This window comes from Enoplosus armatus, chromosome 15 (genome assembly GCF_043641665.1).
Source record: "Enoplosus armatus isolate fEnoArm2 chromosome 15, fEnoArm2.hap1, whole genome shotgun sequence".
Lineage (NCBI taxonomy): Eukaryota > Metazoa > Chordata > Actinopteri > Centrarchiformes > Enoplosidae > Enoplosus > Enoplosus armatus.
In genome coordinates, this window is record NC_092194.1 from 21,009,186 (window position 1) to 21,025,732 (window position 16,547).

General features: G+C 45.1%; 1 protein-coding gene across 1 annotated transcript in view; it reads right to left on the reverse strand.

Moving 5' to 3' along the window:
• The window catches only part of syne2b (spectrin repeat containing, nuclear envelope 2b), a 114,127-nt gene that overhangs the window by 15,169 nt on the left and 82,411 nt on the right, over positions 1 to 16,547 (reverse strand). Inside the window, exons 98-112 of the mRNA XM_070920766.1 lie at positions 15,800 to 15,970; positions 15,492 to 15,628; positions 15,187 to 15,391; positions 14,577 to 14,759; positions 14,112 to 14,219; positions 13,101 to 13,255; positions 12,572 to 12,719; positions 12,399 to 12,493; positions 11,568 to 11,799; positions 10,553 to 10,747; positions 9,690 to 9,797; positions 8,626 to 8,652; positions 8,417 to 8,563; positions 5,696 to 5,854; positions 4,562 to 4,728 (exon numbers count right to left, since the gene is read on the reverse strand). Of these exons, the coding sequence (XP_070776867.1) occupies positions 4,562 to 4,728; positions 5,696 to 5,854; positions 8,417 to 8,563; positions 8,626 to 8,652; positions 9,690 to 9,797; positions 10,553 to 10,747; positions 11,568 to 11,799; positions 12,399 to 12,493; positions 12,572 to 12,719; positions 13,101 to 13,255; positions 14,112 to 14,219; positions 14,577 to 14,759; positions 15,187 to 15,391; positions 15,492 to 15,628; positions 15,800 to 15,970 (2,237 nt within the window). The remainder of the gene's footprint in view (positions 1 to 4,561; positions 4,729 to 5,695; positions 5,855 to 8,416; positions 8,564 to 8,625; positions 8,653 to 9,689; positions 9,798 to 10,552; positions 10,748 to 11,567; positions 11,800 to 12,398; positions 12,494 to 12,571; positions 12,720 to 13,100; positions 13,256 to 14,111; positions 14,220 to 14,576; positions 14,760 to 15,186; positions 15,392 to 15,491; positions 15,629 to 15,799; positions 15,971 to 16,547) is intronic.

Consider the following 16,547-nt stretch of genomic DNA (forward strand, 5'->3'; position numbering starts at 1 on the left):
GTGTCGCTGACAGGTGAAGCAGGATATTAGTAAAAAGTACTTTTTCTGAGCGCACTATACAGTGTATACTGACTTCTGACACGGCGGGGGTGTGTGTGGTTTCCTTTTCATTAAGACAGCCTTGAAAGTTGGATTTGGGCTTTTTGATAAAGAAAGACACTTAATACACACACACACACACACACACACACACACACACACACACACACACACACACACACACACACACACACACACACACACACCTATATTTCAACTTCATGGCCACACAAACATTAGCTCCCAGGCGACTCCATCTTTCGTCCCACAATCCCTTGTTTAAACTTAACAAATCACTGTGGTGACTCTCACCGAGCCGAGCCAGCAGCACGAGAAGCCCACCATCATTGCCATGGCGACCAGATCTCCAACCACTTGAGAACAGAGCCGAGTGCTCGTAAGTGAGCACTACGTAGTTTTCATGTCGGCATTAAACTGCCAAACAACATGTAAAAGCGCCACTTCAAATTAACGACTCGACGAAATGCAGTTTAGAAACAAAACCGCTGCGTGACAATAAAAGAAGTGAATTAGCTGCACCAGGTGTGAGGAGACGAAGGAGGAGGAGGAGGAGGAGGAGGCAGGAGAGCAGGGAGATTGTTTTTTAAAGACAAACATCTGCCTCGCGTGCATCTTATTCAGACAATGAGGAGAGAGGATGGTGGCCCCCGGCGGCCCCGGAGGCTGAGGGCCCGTCGGCACAAAGGCTCGTGTCAGCAGACGGCAGCTGCTGGGCCGGGTGACGGAGCACCCGGTTTGTTTTGGGGGACAAAGGCGAGCAGCGGGCCAGTGTCAACGCATCTAATCCCTCGGCAAGTCAAACCTCAGCAGTCATCTGCCGTAACTTAGTGAGGCGAGACGCAGACAAAGGCTGAGGGACGGCGGGCTCATCACTGACTCTGAATCAGCTCCTCTGGAACTCCATCAGTGCTTATCAAAACGTGTGACACAGTACTGCAGGACTCTGGCAACGGACCAAGCAGCGAAAAACACTGACTCACTTCACGTCTGTGAGGTAAACGACTCCTCTTCATGATGTGCAGAAGAGGATTATGATGGAAAGAAATACCAAAATCTTACTTTTCTTTAAGCTATAATATCTCCTAAATGCAACAATTATCCTTAAAACTGCCAGCAAGACACACACAAAGAAGCTAAATGGTACCGTGCCTTTAAGCATTTCTAGTTTAGGCTTCAACTCTCAGATGATAGCGGCGGTTTGATGGTACAAAGGTTTAATATTTACTATGAATCAGACCAGAAAAAACAGCGTGCGGAGAGGGGACACACTGAATAATCTAACTCCACCCTTTACTCGCTCAGGTGGTTTGAGGGGGGGGCCGCAGGGACGTGACAATAGTGAAATGGTTCCCTGACCATGTTAAGCAGCTTGTGGTGAGACTCTCCCCACGTTTATCAGCATCAAATCCCACAACGGGTTTCGGCTCTCAAGCTGATCATTATAAAATGATACACATGCTCGATGAAGTGCTAATAAGTTAGCGACACTGCGGACATGCTTCAACACGACAACGCCCTCCTCCACAAAGCAAGGTCTATATAGACAATCACAAATTGGTGTGGAAGAAGGTGACTGGTCTGCACTGACCCCTGACCTCAACCCCATCCTGCGGTCTGGGATGAACTGGAGCGCAGACAGAAACAGGAATCAGAAAAGAGTATTTTTGTCTGTGATATAATGAAATCTAAATCAAGAATGAGACAACTGCACATTCCATCACAGACACGAGGCTCGTGCCTCAGCAGCGGCTCATTAACAGGCTTATCCTCGTTATGCCGGTCAGTCCCTGAGGGGACGGGGGGGGGGCGGGGGGTTAGCTGAGGGGAGGGGAGAGGAGAGCAAATCCACTATTGTGTGTCACGCTCCCTCACCACTCTAGTCCCCCTTCTATTGTTAAAGACAGGGGGCACATCTCTGTACCAACAACCTGTCAGACATGACAACGACCCTCACCCTCATCCACCGTGAACCACGAGGCTGGACCTACGTGGATTCACCCTCTCTGTCTGTGTTTAGTGAGGTCCTTCTCAGGTCCTCTGCCCCCTCTGTTTCTGTATTTGTGAACGCGCCGTAAAGGTAGCTGTGGCTCAAATGATCATTCACGCCAATCAGAAATCAAAACAGACATTTATTAAGATGAACCGAATGCTAAAATGTCTACTTTGAATTAAAACGTGAAAGACAACCAGAGCCTGAGGAGAGCCTCGGTCACTAAACGGCCACCATATGGCAGCTCTAAGTCTGTCATTCTCATGGAGGATAAGCCCCCATCCACCCCCCCACCCCCCGGATTGGTTTAACTCATCAGCTCCCAAGAAAACATTCCACTGTCCCGTCGCTCAGCTTGACTCAGTTCAGTTCAAGTGTCTCTTATTTGCTGTGTGGATTTGATGAACTTGCCATCTACTAAACACAGAGTCCTTTACGGTCACCAAACAGGCGATTATCAGGAGCAGTTTCAACTCGCCGTCCTGTTGTTTGCCAGAGATGTACCAGTAATTGCTGTGCACTCCGCCACCCCGCATCCATTCTGCGGCACAGCGAGGACGCGGCCGATGATAATTACTGTACTGTTTGATGACGGGAAAGCCACGTTACTGAGGCAGAGCAAGAAAGGTCAAACACTAATGCACGATACTTGTTTCTGAGACCAACCTTGTTAGTGATGAGAACGCATAATTATCCACAAAATCAAATCAGAACATTCAAACTAAAGCAGAGTTTATGAAGACGATTCGTATCGCAGCATCACCTGAACAGCAAAGCCAGCGGTTACACTGTGATAGTATTAAAAGTCAAAAACTGCAACCTTTTCATTGAGAGCTTGTTTTCCTCCTCCGATAAAATACAAAAATCTTTTCCTGTAAAAACCCTTGAATCACATGGAAACTGATTTGTTTGTATTGAAAAGAACACGAACTTAAACTCTACTTAACAGACAAGAGTCAAGGCGGAAGACACCACAGCACCGCCCACGCTGTCGACTGACGCACACGAGTCACAGATAAGGCACCAAGCATGGAGGCAAACTGCCAATTTTATTTGCAACTTGTTAATCAATGCAAGGCTAATGCCATCTTCATCATGGATGAGGCGGACGGGAATCCAAATAAAATACAAACTCTCGACTAAACTCTGATCCAATGATTACAACCATTTCACCTTATGACCCCTCAACATGAAACCAGGTCTACTTGGAAGCCCTTGTCACATATATTCATTTTACTTGAATTATTTTGGTTGTCCTTTGATTCAAAAAAGCAGAAATATGTTCTTTCTGCTTTCCTTTCCTGTTAATCTTTTGTGACACCTCAGATTTACCTTGCAACCTCTTTTGGGGTCCCAACCCCAAAGTTGAGAAGCAGTGCTGTAAAACCGCCTCTGAGTGTTTGTTTCAGTCAAACTGAGGCCTCACTGAGATTTGTCAAACAGCAGGATATGATCAACTTTACACAGTGGACCTGCCAATTGGTTCATCTCACTCTCTGCTGCTTTAAGTAGATCAGCAGTAAAGAGGCCACCTCTCCTCTGTGTGTTGGAATGAGATTTGCATTTATGGATTAATAATAATAATAATATCACTCTATCCTCGGAGGGCTCTGAGCTTTTCTGCTTTAATCTGCTGCCACAGTAGAATAACAGCTGCGCTCGGAGGGGAAAGCAACAACACACAGATAAAGCTGCAGGCGCTGAACGACGAGAAGAAGTCTGTAACGCCCTCAAACAAAAGAAAGAGTCAGCAGGTTTTATGGAAAATGGAGAAGCTAAACATTACACAAACACACATAAACTCCTCAAAGGACTTTCAGTCAAACATCAAATAGTCAGAGGAGTTAGCGTAATAAAAACAGGCTCTTTTCCAGCTCACCCCTCATGCTGCAGCACCTGGAGTCTGACTTTACTATAGAACCGTTTTCATTGTGTTGAAGCAGTGAGCAACATCAGCGCTCTCTACAAGAAAGAGAAGCTATCAGAAGTACAAAGTACAGGGCTGCTGTTACTGCGCCAGCAGCTGTTATCATAGTTATTGATCAATACAGTCATATGAACCACTGTTATAAAAATAAAACAGTTTCCCTTTGAGGACGTCTCAGCTTGTCAGGCTCAGACTGCTTCATTTAGGCTCAGTTGTCAGACTCAGCTCTGCTGTAAGGTGAAAGCTAATGCTGTTATGCTAAATGCTACGCTAACATAGTTAGCATGCATATCAACTATTGGATGTTAACATTCTCAAGTTTAGCAGCTCGTATTTAATGTTTAGGTAGCATGCTAATGTTAACATGCTAAATGCTACGTCCTATGTTCATGATGCCGTGAGGGTCATCTGCCCACGTCCATGAGGGTTTGAAGAATATCAGGACCCACAGGAGGTGTAAGCATGTTAGCATGCAAGCATTTAGCATGTACTGTTAACCAGGTTAGCATGTTCCACACCCCGTTCGCCTCGGCCTCCTTCTCCTCCTGCTTTCCTCCCACCATCTTTCTGCTTTCTGTTCTCACCTGGCCTCTATGTGGTCAAACAGATGCTGCCAGCGGTCGTTGATGTCCTTCAGCTTGTCGTTGATCTCCGTCTCTTTCGTCTTGTTGCTGGCTGTAATGAGTTGTTCACCGAGCTGCTTCAAATGGGTTTTATTCTCACTGAACAAGTTGATCTCTTCCATGCAGTCCTGATGGAGAAACACAGGACAAAGAGGACAGAACCCAGAAGACAGTTATTATGTGCATCACACATCTAATCATTTCTCTACAGAGTTTAGTAAAGTGACAGATTATCATTGTTATACGTCTGACATGAAGGGTTGGCTTTATAATGGCTCAAGAAAGGATCATTCCAACCAGAAAGTGTGCCTAAAAAGTGGGTAAACTCTTCTCCTGAAACAAACATTTTCAGCGTGATTTACTCGTCGCTTTAGGTAAGAAATCATGACAACTTCTAACTTTGGACGTAACTCCTGCCAAGAGACTGTGCGCCGGGACAAGACACTAAATTTAAAGCTCCAGTGCCTGAAAAGGTTTGAACCCCCCTTCAGGGCAATAAGTTTGGGTTTCTCTAACAGAAATCGCCTTTACTACCCCCCCCCACGCCGTAACAAATGAAAGGGGCCACGAGCTCGACACAAAACAAACCCGCGTGGTCTGCAGGGGCTCAAACAGCTGTCGTCTCTTTAACAATCAGGAGGGAATTCACAGCTTTTTGAAAAGCCCAGACCCCCACCCCCCCACAGAGCAGCTCAGAGTGCAGAGGTGACTGAGTGACACAGCAAAATAAAGATTCAGATAAACAACAGAGACATCAGTGTGTTTTGCTGATAAAACTTGCAGAGAATCTGCTAAATGTAATATTTAATTCCTGCTCACTACAAACACAAATGGGACCAAACATACAACATCTTCGAAAGTCATTTTTCACAACTTTCCACTCTTGCATATACAGCCAGATTGAAGCTACATCTCTCTCAGTTTGGACCAATCAGGGGAGCGTGAACTTTGATCATCTGCCCTACAGATCAGCGGATGATGACTTCACCGCCACCTAAACGTGTGAAGTGACATTAATCCAATATTAAAGCCACTATAACTGCTGTTCACAACGACAGTATCGACTGGGAGCGGGTCTTTGCCGCGGCCTCCTACCTTCTTGAGTTTCTCCACCATCTCCTCGATGTTGAGGTCGGAGTTGTGCGCCACCTTGTTCTCCATCTGCGTCAGCCACTCACACAGCTCCTTGTTCTTCTCGTTGAAGATGACCCAGGCGTTCAGACGATCCGCGATCTCCTGTTTACGCAGAGACACCTGACACAAAGAGGATAGGACGACGTAAATGAAATAAGCTTTATTACTTTATGATGCTTAGTCGTACTGTATCGGCCTAATCTGTGTCTTATTATTACTGATACAGATGCACCTGGTCTTGTGATTTCACCATCATTTTAATTTGTCGTGGACAGATTTTGTAAAACAAGAGGGGGAATAACATGCAACACAGATACAACTTGGAACTGTTGATGGCAGCTAACACCAGCTCTCCTCAGCGATACGTCTTTAGTTTTCAAACCAGCTATTTATGTCCAAAGCTCCAGAAACAACAAAGAGCAGGTATAAAAGTTCTGACTTCATATGCAATTATGAGAGTGACGGTTTCTGGCACTCTTGCCATGAAATATCTGGCATAATTTGGCTTTATTGATAGTTAATTACTTTGAGGTCACGAGAAGGAGGTAGGCTCCACAAAATAACAGGATATGCTTTCAAAACCAAAATACACTGAATTGTGAGCTGTGTTCCGAGTGTGGCTAAGAGCTTCACTTAACCCAGAGAGGCTGTCAGCTGGCAGAGAAGCAGTAAACAGCTACTTAATGGTGTGGTGTTCTTGTTGTTGTTGTTGTTGTTGTTGTTGTTGGGTCAGACACATGTCAACAGACAGAGCTGCAGTGTGTTCCTTCAGTTCTAATTAATTGCTGCTGTCAGGGGGTTGAACTGACTGTACTTGAGACACATACACCAACAATATAGACATGTACCTGAATAAATCATGTACCACATGAATAAAAACATTGCGTCACACACACACACACACACACACACACACACACACACACACACACACACACACACCCCCAGTTTGGGACTGTCTCATCCACTGCATGGGGACAATCCAGGAGGCCTTCTATTGAAAAAGGCTCTTTATTGGAGGTGACAAAGTTAAGTAGCCTCCGACATTATTTTTAAAGTCTATTTTTCTCTTATTCTGGGGAGCCAGGTCATGATTGGCTCACGATGGTCCCTTTGTCAATGAAGACTAAAGGTTGCAGGGGGTGTTTTCCCCCATTGAACACAGTTTGAATTATAGCTTCGCACTCCAGAGTGAGGCGGGGAAAAAAACCTCTGCACATACATAAAATCTTCATGAGCATTAAGGCTCGAAATCAAGTATGAGGTGAAGAAGACGTTGCACTCCAAAAGCACACTACAAGCAAAACTACAAGCTTTTTACTTGATTGGGAGTGTTTCAATATAAGACAAAAACTTTAAACATTTGTTGGGTGAACTTTCCCACCTCCAGTACAGAGCAGCACACAGCCACCTTTAACAGGAGGCGTGATGTGGAGGAGACCGTCCCGAACAAACACAGACAGTAACAAGTGAAAGTCAGTATGATCACTACTACTCCCCCTCCCCCAAACTCATTTCAATACAAAAGCTCTTCTTCCTGAAGCCTCTCAGCTCATTACAACATTGCTCTCCTGTCACCATCTGTTCCCCCATCCCCACAATGCCCCCCCCCCCCAGACCTGTTGGTCTCTTCAGTCGCCCTAAAAAGACTCAAAAGATTTAGTAACTTAACTCCTCACTAAAGGCTTAGACTTTTAACACTAAGAAAGACAAAGAAACCGTGAACTCTGTGCTAAACACATTCAAATGCAGTGCGGCAGAAACAACATGTCAGATGCCCAAAACACAACGTGAGTGACTGGGCTGAGCTGGTTACGCTGGTTAGCTCTTCAATGATTAACCTTCACAACCAGTCGTCCCACAGCTTGGTTTTCAAACCCTGTCTATGGTGGACCCAAAGGAGCACAGGACAGATTTTAAAAACAGCAGAACCGCAGTTGACCAGTGTTTCTGTTTCTTGCACCCTCACTGATATGAACTCTTTGCAACACTGATACCTTAGCTAAAATGACTTTCCTTGTGATTTAACTAAACCAGCAGCAGGACACTCAATACCGACTCATGCTGTGCAGCCAAACATTGTTCAAAGTCACAAGATGACAGAATTTTAGCGGAGATCCCAAAGTTTCCTTAGATACCAAATATACCGACTTTAAGGACAATTGTAGAATGTCTTGTGTGGAATATTTCACTCATTGTAAAATCACACAGCTTAAATGAAGAGCTGGAACAAGCTGTTAAAGAATATATATGTGACACTGTCAGATATTGTGGAATAAGAGGACTTTTCCAACCTTAAAGATACTTGAAAGATTGTTAAAAAGAGTTCCCAAAGAAGAAAAGAGTTGGGTGACCGGTGTCTCTGCACCAGTGATGTCCTGAACTTCAACTTTCCTTTGTGATTCAACTGCATATTTCAAGTCCCTCGAAAGCATTTTTAGCAAAGATGCTAATGAACTTGGTGAAGTAAAGTACTTTCACACTTAGTTGATGTCATGTCTTCCTGTGAGTGAACAGTCAACGTCAGCTACAAGCAAAACGAAGTTTAAAAAAAGTCAAATTAAAGCAGATGAACAGCCGAATCAGCGTCTTTTAGCAGGTTAACAGGACAACCTGAGGTACTGAGTCCCATCTGGTTCTGGCTTCAGGCAGAGTTCAGTGCATGAAACCCAGCAGACTGACCTTGAGGCAGAGTTCCTCCCACTGACAGTGCAGGTGCTCCACCTGCTCCTGCAGCAGCAGGACGTCGTCGGCGATGATGTACTGGGACAGATCCGTCTTCATGGTGCTCAGCTCCGTCAGGCTCTCAGCCCAGTCCTCCAGGGAGTCCTCGTTCTCCTGCATACCATAACACACAGACCGCCACAACAAACCGTCAGAGACCCCTCCACAGCTCGCTCCCTCACAGCTAGTCCCTGCTGTCTCCCTCTGCTCAGCCCCTTTCTCCTCCTCTGCCTGTCTCTGTCACCCTTCTCTCTCTCTCTCTCTCTCTCTCTCTCCCCCCCGCCCAGAGAGAGGATTAAGGGCCACAGGCTGCAGGCCGGGCCGGGGGAGGGGTGACTGTGGAGGGGATTGAGGGAGGGGTGGAGGATAAAGGCTGTAATGGGTCAGAGAGGATGAGTTGAGTCAAACCTGTTTCAAACTTGGCTTTGCTCTCTCGTTTCCCTCCAAACTCAAACCGCCTGAAGGCAACATGTCTGCCTGATGTCCTCGCATGTCTGGAGGTCATGATTCACTGTTTTTATATTTTGAGTGTGTTTGTTTTGAATATTAACCTTTAACAACCAACTGTTCCGCCTGGATGCTAGCACAATGTAGAGCTTTCACAGACTGCTGCTATGACAAGTTACAGAAATATGAGCATGTATGCATGAGTAGATCAGACTGTAGTCTGGTCTAGTCTAGTCTAGTCTAGTCTAGAGTGAGATGAGAAGATCAACACCACTCTCATATCTGTCTGTTGAATATGAAGCTACAGTTAGGAGACGTTAGCTTAGCTTAGCCTAAAGACCGGAAACAGCTAGCCTGGCTCTGTCCAAAAGTAACAACATCTGAATACCAGCTCCTCTGAAGCTCAGTAATGAACAACAACAACACTCTCTACAACAACCAAAGTGCACCTGAATTCGTAGCTACTACAAAAGATGAAATATTTTGGACTCGATACGTCGCACAAAGATGACTGAGCTGCTTCAGAAGCGGAAATAATCCTCCTGTAACTGATGGCACAGACGGTGTCCCGGTCAAAATGTATAAAACTTAGCCAGAAAATCAGTCTTTGGCTCCACCCACTGAGGTTTAACTCAGCCAATGAGATTGCTGCTGTGTCCATAGTGGTTCTGTTTCTCCGCCGAATGTTTTGTATAAATATGACTCTGCTAGTGTGTACAGAACAATTCTAGACATATTTCAGCAACATGTGATATATATATATATATATATATACAGTATATACCTTGTTGGATTTCTCGTCACACTCCGGCATCGACTCGTTCAGTCTGGTCTTCATGTCCTTCAGCTGCATCATGCTGTCTGCTAGTCCGACCTCGCAGCGCTCCCAGTTCTGAGACACAATAAAACATTTTTTTTTATAAACTCACTGATCACACAGATCAATACAACAGGTTCTGAATGCACTCCTTTGTCTTTGTCTTCCTAAACAAGCACACTGTCGTTGATTAGAGCAGATTGGATTAACGTGGCCGTTCTCAGGCAAACAGAAACCGTCAGAGGCTGCAGGGGACAGATGGAGGATCCAGATCTACAGTCGGAGCAGACAGGTGTCTGTCCAGGTTGAATAAACAAAAACTCAACTCTTACATCAGTCTTGCGTATCGTATTTACCTGCAGAGAAGAAACACTGTAAAGGTGGCATATTTACAAAACCATAAGACTGCTGTTTATGTAGTAATGTTCTTTCCTGCTACATGTAAGCTTCAACAATCAGAGGGTCCACTGCATATCTGTAAAACATGCAAGACTATTTGGAAACTGTGGGCTACGGTGGAACTATTTGAATATTTTTATAAACTAAGCAAACACATCTCTTCTTCTGCCTTGGCTACAGAGCATTACAATTTGATTCCAGGCCTACTCCAAGGCCAGAACCCCTTTGACCAGGTGTTTGAGTCCAGACCAGATCCAAATAAGTTCTGTTGAAACCAAGTCAAGCCCCATTAATAGCTTAAATAAAGGCAGTGGAGTTCAATACTGACAGAGACCAAGCTGAATCAACCAACACCGGAAATAAATCTGCCAGATGTTCCTGAAAGCATCACACAGCGAGTTACAAGAACCTGACAGGGAGAGACCGAGTACCTTGACGATAGCCTCGGTGAGGTCCATCCTTCGGCCCAGCAGGCTGTGGAGGTTGTCCCACTCCTCCTGCAGGGTTCCCAGATCCGACTGCAGCTGAGTCTGGGTCTCCTCGTCCCCCATGGAGAAGAGCTGCCGGCCGACCTCCAGAGTGTGGATGAAACTGCACTGATACCTCTGGAACAGCAGCTCTGTGTGCTGAGGAGCAAGACGGAGGACGGAGGTTTTTTAATTTTAAAAGTGTAAAGGAGAGGTGAGACAGACGAGGAGACAGAAAGAAACGAAGAGAGAAATATAAGCGATGAGCTGCTCTGTGATCTTCTTAGTGAAGGTCTTACTGGTCCCTTTTATTGAGGCGCAGCTTTCTGTGTATTGTATCTTCAATCACAATCAATTCAAATCACATCTCTTTTCATGGTAATCAAAGGCTCAGAAAGAATCAGAATGGAAACTCTCTGCCTCGTCTCTTTTGTCCTTTGATGTAATCAGCAGCAGTCGTTTCTTTTTCTTAAATCTCAAATCAGTCTCAGTCCTCAGGCAGCTGTTTTCTCTCCTGATCTTCATCTGAATTAACAACCACTTTACAGACCATCAACTCTCTGCGGGAGTCTTTTACAGTTCTGAAAAATAAAAACTGTTTAATGTGCCTCTGGGTTTGTAAGGTTTGAAAGTTGCACAAAGTAGTTGGGGACAGAGGTGGAAAGTAACCTTCAGTCAAGCACTGAGGTCGAGGTTCTTGCAGTTTACTTTAGTTGTTCAATTTTAGATGAAAGTCTTGTACATTTCACTCAAAAACATGAAACTTGTATTAAAGATGGAAATAAAATGAAAAAGATCTCTTCATGTTTGATCCCTGGGACTCGGTGTGCTTTTACACAAGAAAATGATCCTGTCCTTGATGGTTAATGTTGTTTTTCATCTCAGAAAACTTCAGGTCGGTAGCCTCGTTTCCGCCACAGTCAGGCTGAAATCTTCCCTCTAATGTAATGAGGGTTTGTCACTAAGCTAACTGTCTCACCTGGAGGTCCTGGAGGGAGCGTCGCAGCTGTAGCAGGCTGCAGCGGGCTGGTCCGGCAGGGGGAAGGAGGGTCTGGGTGTCCGACAGGAACTTCTGCAGCTTCCTCAGGCTGCGGCTGTACAGGTGCCAGTGCTTCACCAGCCCCTCCACCAGGGAGCGCCGCTGGTCTGCCCGCTGCACCGCCCCCTGCCAGTGCTCCCTGAGGTGGGCCAGCTTCAGGATGAAGTCACTCCTGGACACAATCAACACAGTTACATGTATAAAAAAACTGCTGTTTTCCAGCTAGCAACAGATTACTTTACAACTGACAAAGATGTGTTAACATTAAAAGACTACAAACATTTAGGCGCCACAACATTAGCCTTTAGCAACATGCTAAACACGCAACATTAGCATGTTAAAAAGCCTTAAATTCAAAAGTTATTGATGTTAACGGCTGTCGTTTAGCATGAGACATTTAGCATGTAGTAACTTGTAGCATTCTACACTGTGCTAGAAACTAATATAAGCATGTTAACGCTTACAGTTAGCATGTAAGTTTTTCAATTCATTAATATAAATAGTTTTAAAAATATTGGTAACATGCTAATTGTACACATGTTAACGTGCTGCTAGGAGGTAAATTTTGACCAGCCAGTGGCACGAGATGAAAAGTTTAAAATGAATTTCTACAGACAGAATTCATAGATTTCCATCCAGGAGTGGTCAAAATCTTTCACTTCGCCACGATACAGAGCCGCACTGCTAGCTTGGCTAAAAACAAAGAAGGTGTGTGTGCCTCGCCCTCTTTATTTTACTGAAAGGAGTTTCTTTGCAGTTTGGTCGTCCTACCTGTCCTCCACCTCTCCTTTCTGCAGCAGATGAAGAGCTTCAGTGACCACTGAATGAAGGATCTGGTGTCCGATGGACAGCTCTGCCTGAAAGCGCTGAAACACCAGGAGAGATCAGGGTTACACCTCCGTGTGTTCGTAGTGTTTTTCTCTTTTCTTCTGTCATGCATGTACCTTGTGTGTACAGAGCTGCTGTCTGAGGCCGACGTAAGAGCCGGCCACGTCCACAGCCAGACTGTCCTCCATCCTCTGCAGGAAAGACATCCAGCTCTCACACTTCTGCTCAAAGCTCTGTCGCCTCAGTGCCTCCGTCTGCAGCTCACTGCACAGCCAAAGAAAAGAAACATGTTAGGGAACAATGCAAATCTGCACTATGTGCTATCTTATTTCATGTATATGAACTGTTTTCATCCATGAATTTCTACTTGAATGTCAACTTTAATGGCTCTGGGGTAGAAAAACCCAAAGATATTCAATTTACAATCACAGACGACAAAGGAAACCAGAAAATATTCACATTTGAGGAGCCGGAAACTGAACATTTTAGCATTTTTACTTAAAAGCGGACTCAAAACGATTAATCAATTGTTGCAGATCAATTTTCTGTCTAGAGCTGCAACAATTAGTTGATTAATCCGTTAGTCAATCAACAGAAAATGATTAGGTCAATCATCGAGCAAAAATACTGGTTCTCAGATCTGACCTGCAGGCCTCCTCGGCTCTGGCAGAGGTGTCGGCCCAGCGGTGGTTGAGGCGTCGCAGGCGGCGTGCCGCAGTGTCGCCCAGCGTCAGGCTGCAGCTCAGCTCATTCAGCACATCCAGGTCAGCAGACAGGCCGCTCAGCTCTAGGAGGCCAGACTGGAAACATATGGTGGCATCTCAGATCACAAGGGATCACAACAGTCTGGACTACGGCACGCATAACATCATGGCTGAGGACCCAAGAACTACATGCTGCACACACCATGTCCTTCTGTCTTAGTTAGTTTTTACTTCTTTTCAATTTCTCGACTCATTGTTCAGTAATTTCTCCTCTCAGATGGAGACAAACCCCTTATTAATGGCCGAAACAGATCCACTTCCAGTAACTTCAACACTGAACATTCATTCTGCAAATAAAACATTTCCATTTAACACGTCTTTAGGTGTGATGAATATCATGAATATCATTACATTTCTAAACAAAGTTCAGTCTTGACCTTCACAACAGAAATTTTGTGGCTGTTCTGAAGCCTTCAGACTTTTCAAACTCAACTTTTACACCAACATAGACGTACAGAACTCCTCAAAGTGTCACAGAAGATGGATATTTGAACGTCTGAACAAACTCCATCTGCTGAGGAGGATCGTGTGAGACGATCAAAAGCTCCAGAATAGCTACAAAATGGACTTTGTGGTGAGTTGGTTTGAGAAATTATGAAGAAATTATCATTTTGTATCTTGATACAAGACACTGGAATCACTCAAATCATGAAAATAACGCTTGTTTCTAGAAAAATCTGAACAAAAATCTTTTGCCAAACTAGTTTTATCTGCTCCAAACACTCATTTCCATCTTGTCCAAAGAAAACATTCCCAGCTACAATATATTTAACACAATAACAATTATAGACATCTTTATTTCAATGTCAAAGTCTGTTGTCCAGTGGATTACTAAACAGAGAAGAAGAAGCACTACTACGGTCATTCATAAACTCCATTCACGCCGTCTCACCTGGTCTGCTGGCCGAGCCTCATCCTGCAGACGCTGCTGCCAAAGCTCCAGGTTTCTCTCCAGTGACTCCAGGACGTTTCCAAACTCCTGCAGCCGCTCGAGCTCCTCCTACACGCAAACATGACACACGGCCAGGCTGAGTCTTCATTTATAGGTCACTGGGACACTTAAGTGGCAGGTTAGGAAACAAACAGTACTCTGGACACATGCCAGAGTCCTAAATGTCCTACAATATGTACTACAGCATAAAAAAACACAATGTAAATGGTTACAGAGCAAAACAAACAGCAGCAGGTTACAGTGAAGGGCTTCACTTTAACTTTGAACACATCAGCTGAGCCTGTTTACCTGACAGCTCACATCAAACATTGTCCTCAAGCCAAATATCTCAAGACTTCAAGAATCACAGTACGCAGTTCTCTGAGTCACTTAATCCCACAAACACATTCATTCATGAAGTCGTACCTGCAGCTGACCCAGTTTCCCTGTCAGGGTCCGGCTGAGCTGCTGGACACCACGTGACAACAACCGGCTCTCTGATTGGACCAGACTGGCAGCGGAAGGTTCCAGTTGGCCAATTAAGTCCTTGGAGGCCTCCAGCACCCCCTCCAGGTCAGACTGCGAAGTGTCTGTCCTCTCCAGGAGACCCTGGAGCAGAGGTGGACAGGGACAAACAGGGATACAGGTTTAGGTGGAGGACTGGAGACTTTTTATAGCATCTATGTAGTGACTGGATTGAGTCATTTATTTCATCTTTGCAGCTGAAGCAGTAGAACAAAACAATAGAGGCAATACTTCAGCCACCCAGCGCTCTGTTCAGAGGAGGATCCAGGTTCTCCTGATGATCCAGGTTCAGACAGTTAGAACAGACATTAGTTTTGATGTTGAGAGGTTTCAGAAAACTTTTGGCGTTGATAATTAAAAATGTCTGTCATCTACTTCAACAAATGCTTCAGGAAAAGATTCAGATTTAAAGGAGGAAAAGGTCAGTTGAGTGATTATCCTACTTTTTGCTCCTTTAAATTAAACGTTTTCCAGTTCCTTGAATTATGTTTTTGTGTGTTCCTTTCCTCACCTGAACATGGCGTATCTTGACAGCGACCTGCTCCACAGTGTTGTCGTCTGCTGGTGCTTCGCTCAGCGCCGACTTGACGTCACTCTGCAGCGTCTGCAGCCGCTGGGACAAAGACGCAGCCCGCCGGGCGAAGACCTCCCAGACCTGCAGGACGCCCCGACTCCTCTGGAGCTGCTCGTCCAGCGCTCCAGACACCGCAGTCCAACTGGAGGACGGGAGGACGATTGATTGATTGATTGATTGATTGATGAGTGTGACTCTGTGTGTGTGTGTGTGTGTGTGAGGCTGCATGCAGTCTGTCTCACCTGTCTCTCTGTCTGTCCAGCTGCTCTGTGAGGAGAGCGGCAGCAGCAGGACTGATGATGTCTCTGAGGGAGGAGACGCTCTGACTCAGTTCGTCCCACTCTGCCTCTGAAGCTTCTGTCTCCTCATGAAGAAGCTGCTTCCAACACAACAAACACAACAAACACCGCTGTCAACATCACAGACACAACATCCACACAAGATCTGAACATGAATCACGCTCTTTGGAACCAGGAACTTGCAAGTCTTGTTGCGTTTTTATATGTCCACCTCCAGTCCAGAACAAATGATATACATGCACCAGTCCTACCTGCAGCTTTTCATGGAGATCTCTATGCGCCTGCACGGAGAGCTGATGGCTGCTGTGATACTCAAGAGTCTGAGATGTTCTCACTGTTTTCAGCATCATCTGATTCAGTCGCCTCTCCACACAAGTCCACAGCTGCTGCACCTGAATCAGCCTCTGCTTCACTGATTCATTCTGTTAAGGAACAGACGGGACGATCCGACAAATACCAAACAACAAGGATTCAAGTTAAAGCTGGTAAAATATTATACTCCATGGCAGACAAGACCTCACATCTTTCATAGTTCACAGTTCATACTATGGAAGGATGTTGCTGGTGGTAACTGGGCAAGATAACAGTCATACAACTAGAAGTATTGCCACAAACAAGAAGAACTTAATGAAACGTGTCATTTGTTTCTTTTACGTCCACAAACATAAAATCTTTTCCTTTCCATTCACCTGCTGTGTGAGAGCTGCACAGGCCTGGATGGATTTATCTGTCTGAGAGATGAAGTCACAGCTGCTGTTTTCTCCTCCACCATCAAGTCTGTCTCTCAGCTCCTGAAGAGCTGCAGACTTCTGCTTGATCTTCTCCTCATGATCCTGAAACACAAACGTAACATGGAGATGAACATCTTTAAATGTGGTGCTTCATCAGCCCAAAGGAATATGTAGATTTTTGTATTTCTTTGCAAAATCCTTAAAGGACTATGACTCTTCACGGCTGAAATATTAAACCTGCAATAGCATCATTGGAACAGGTGTTCTG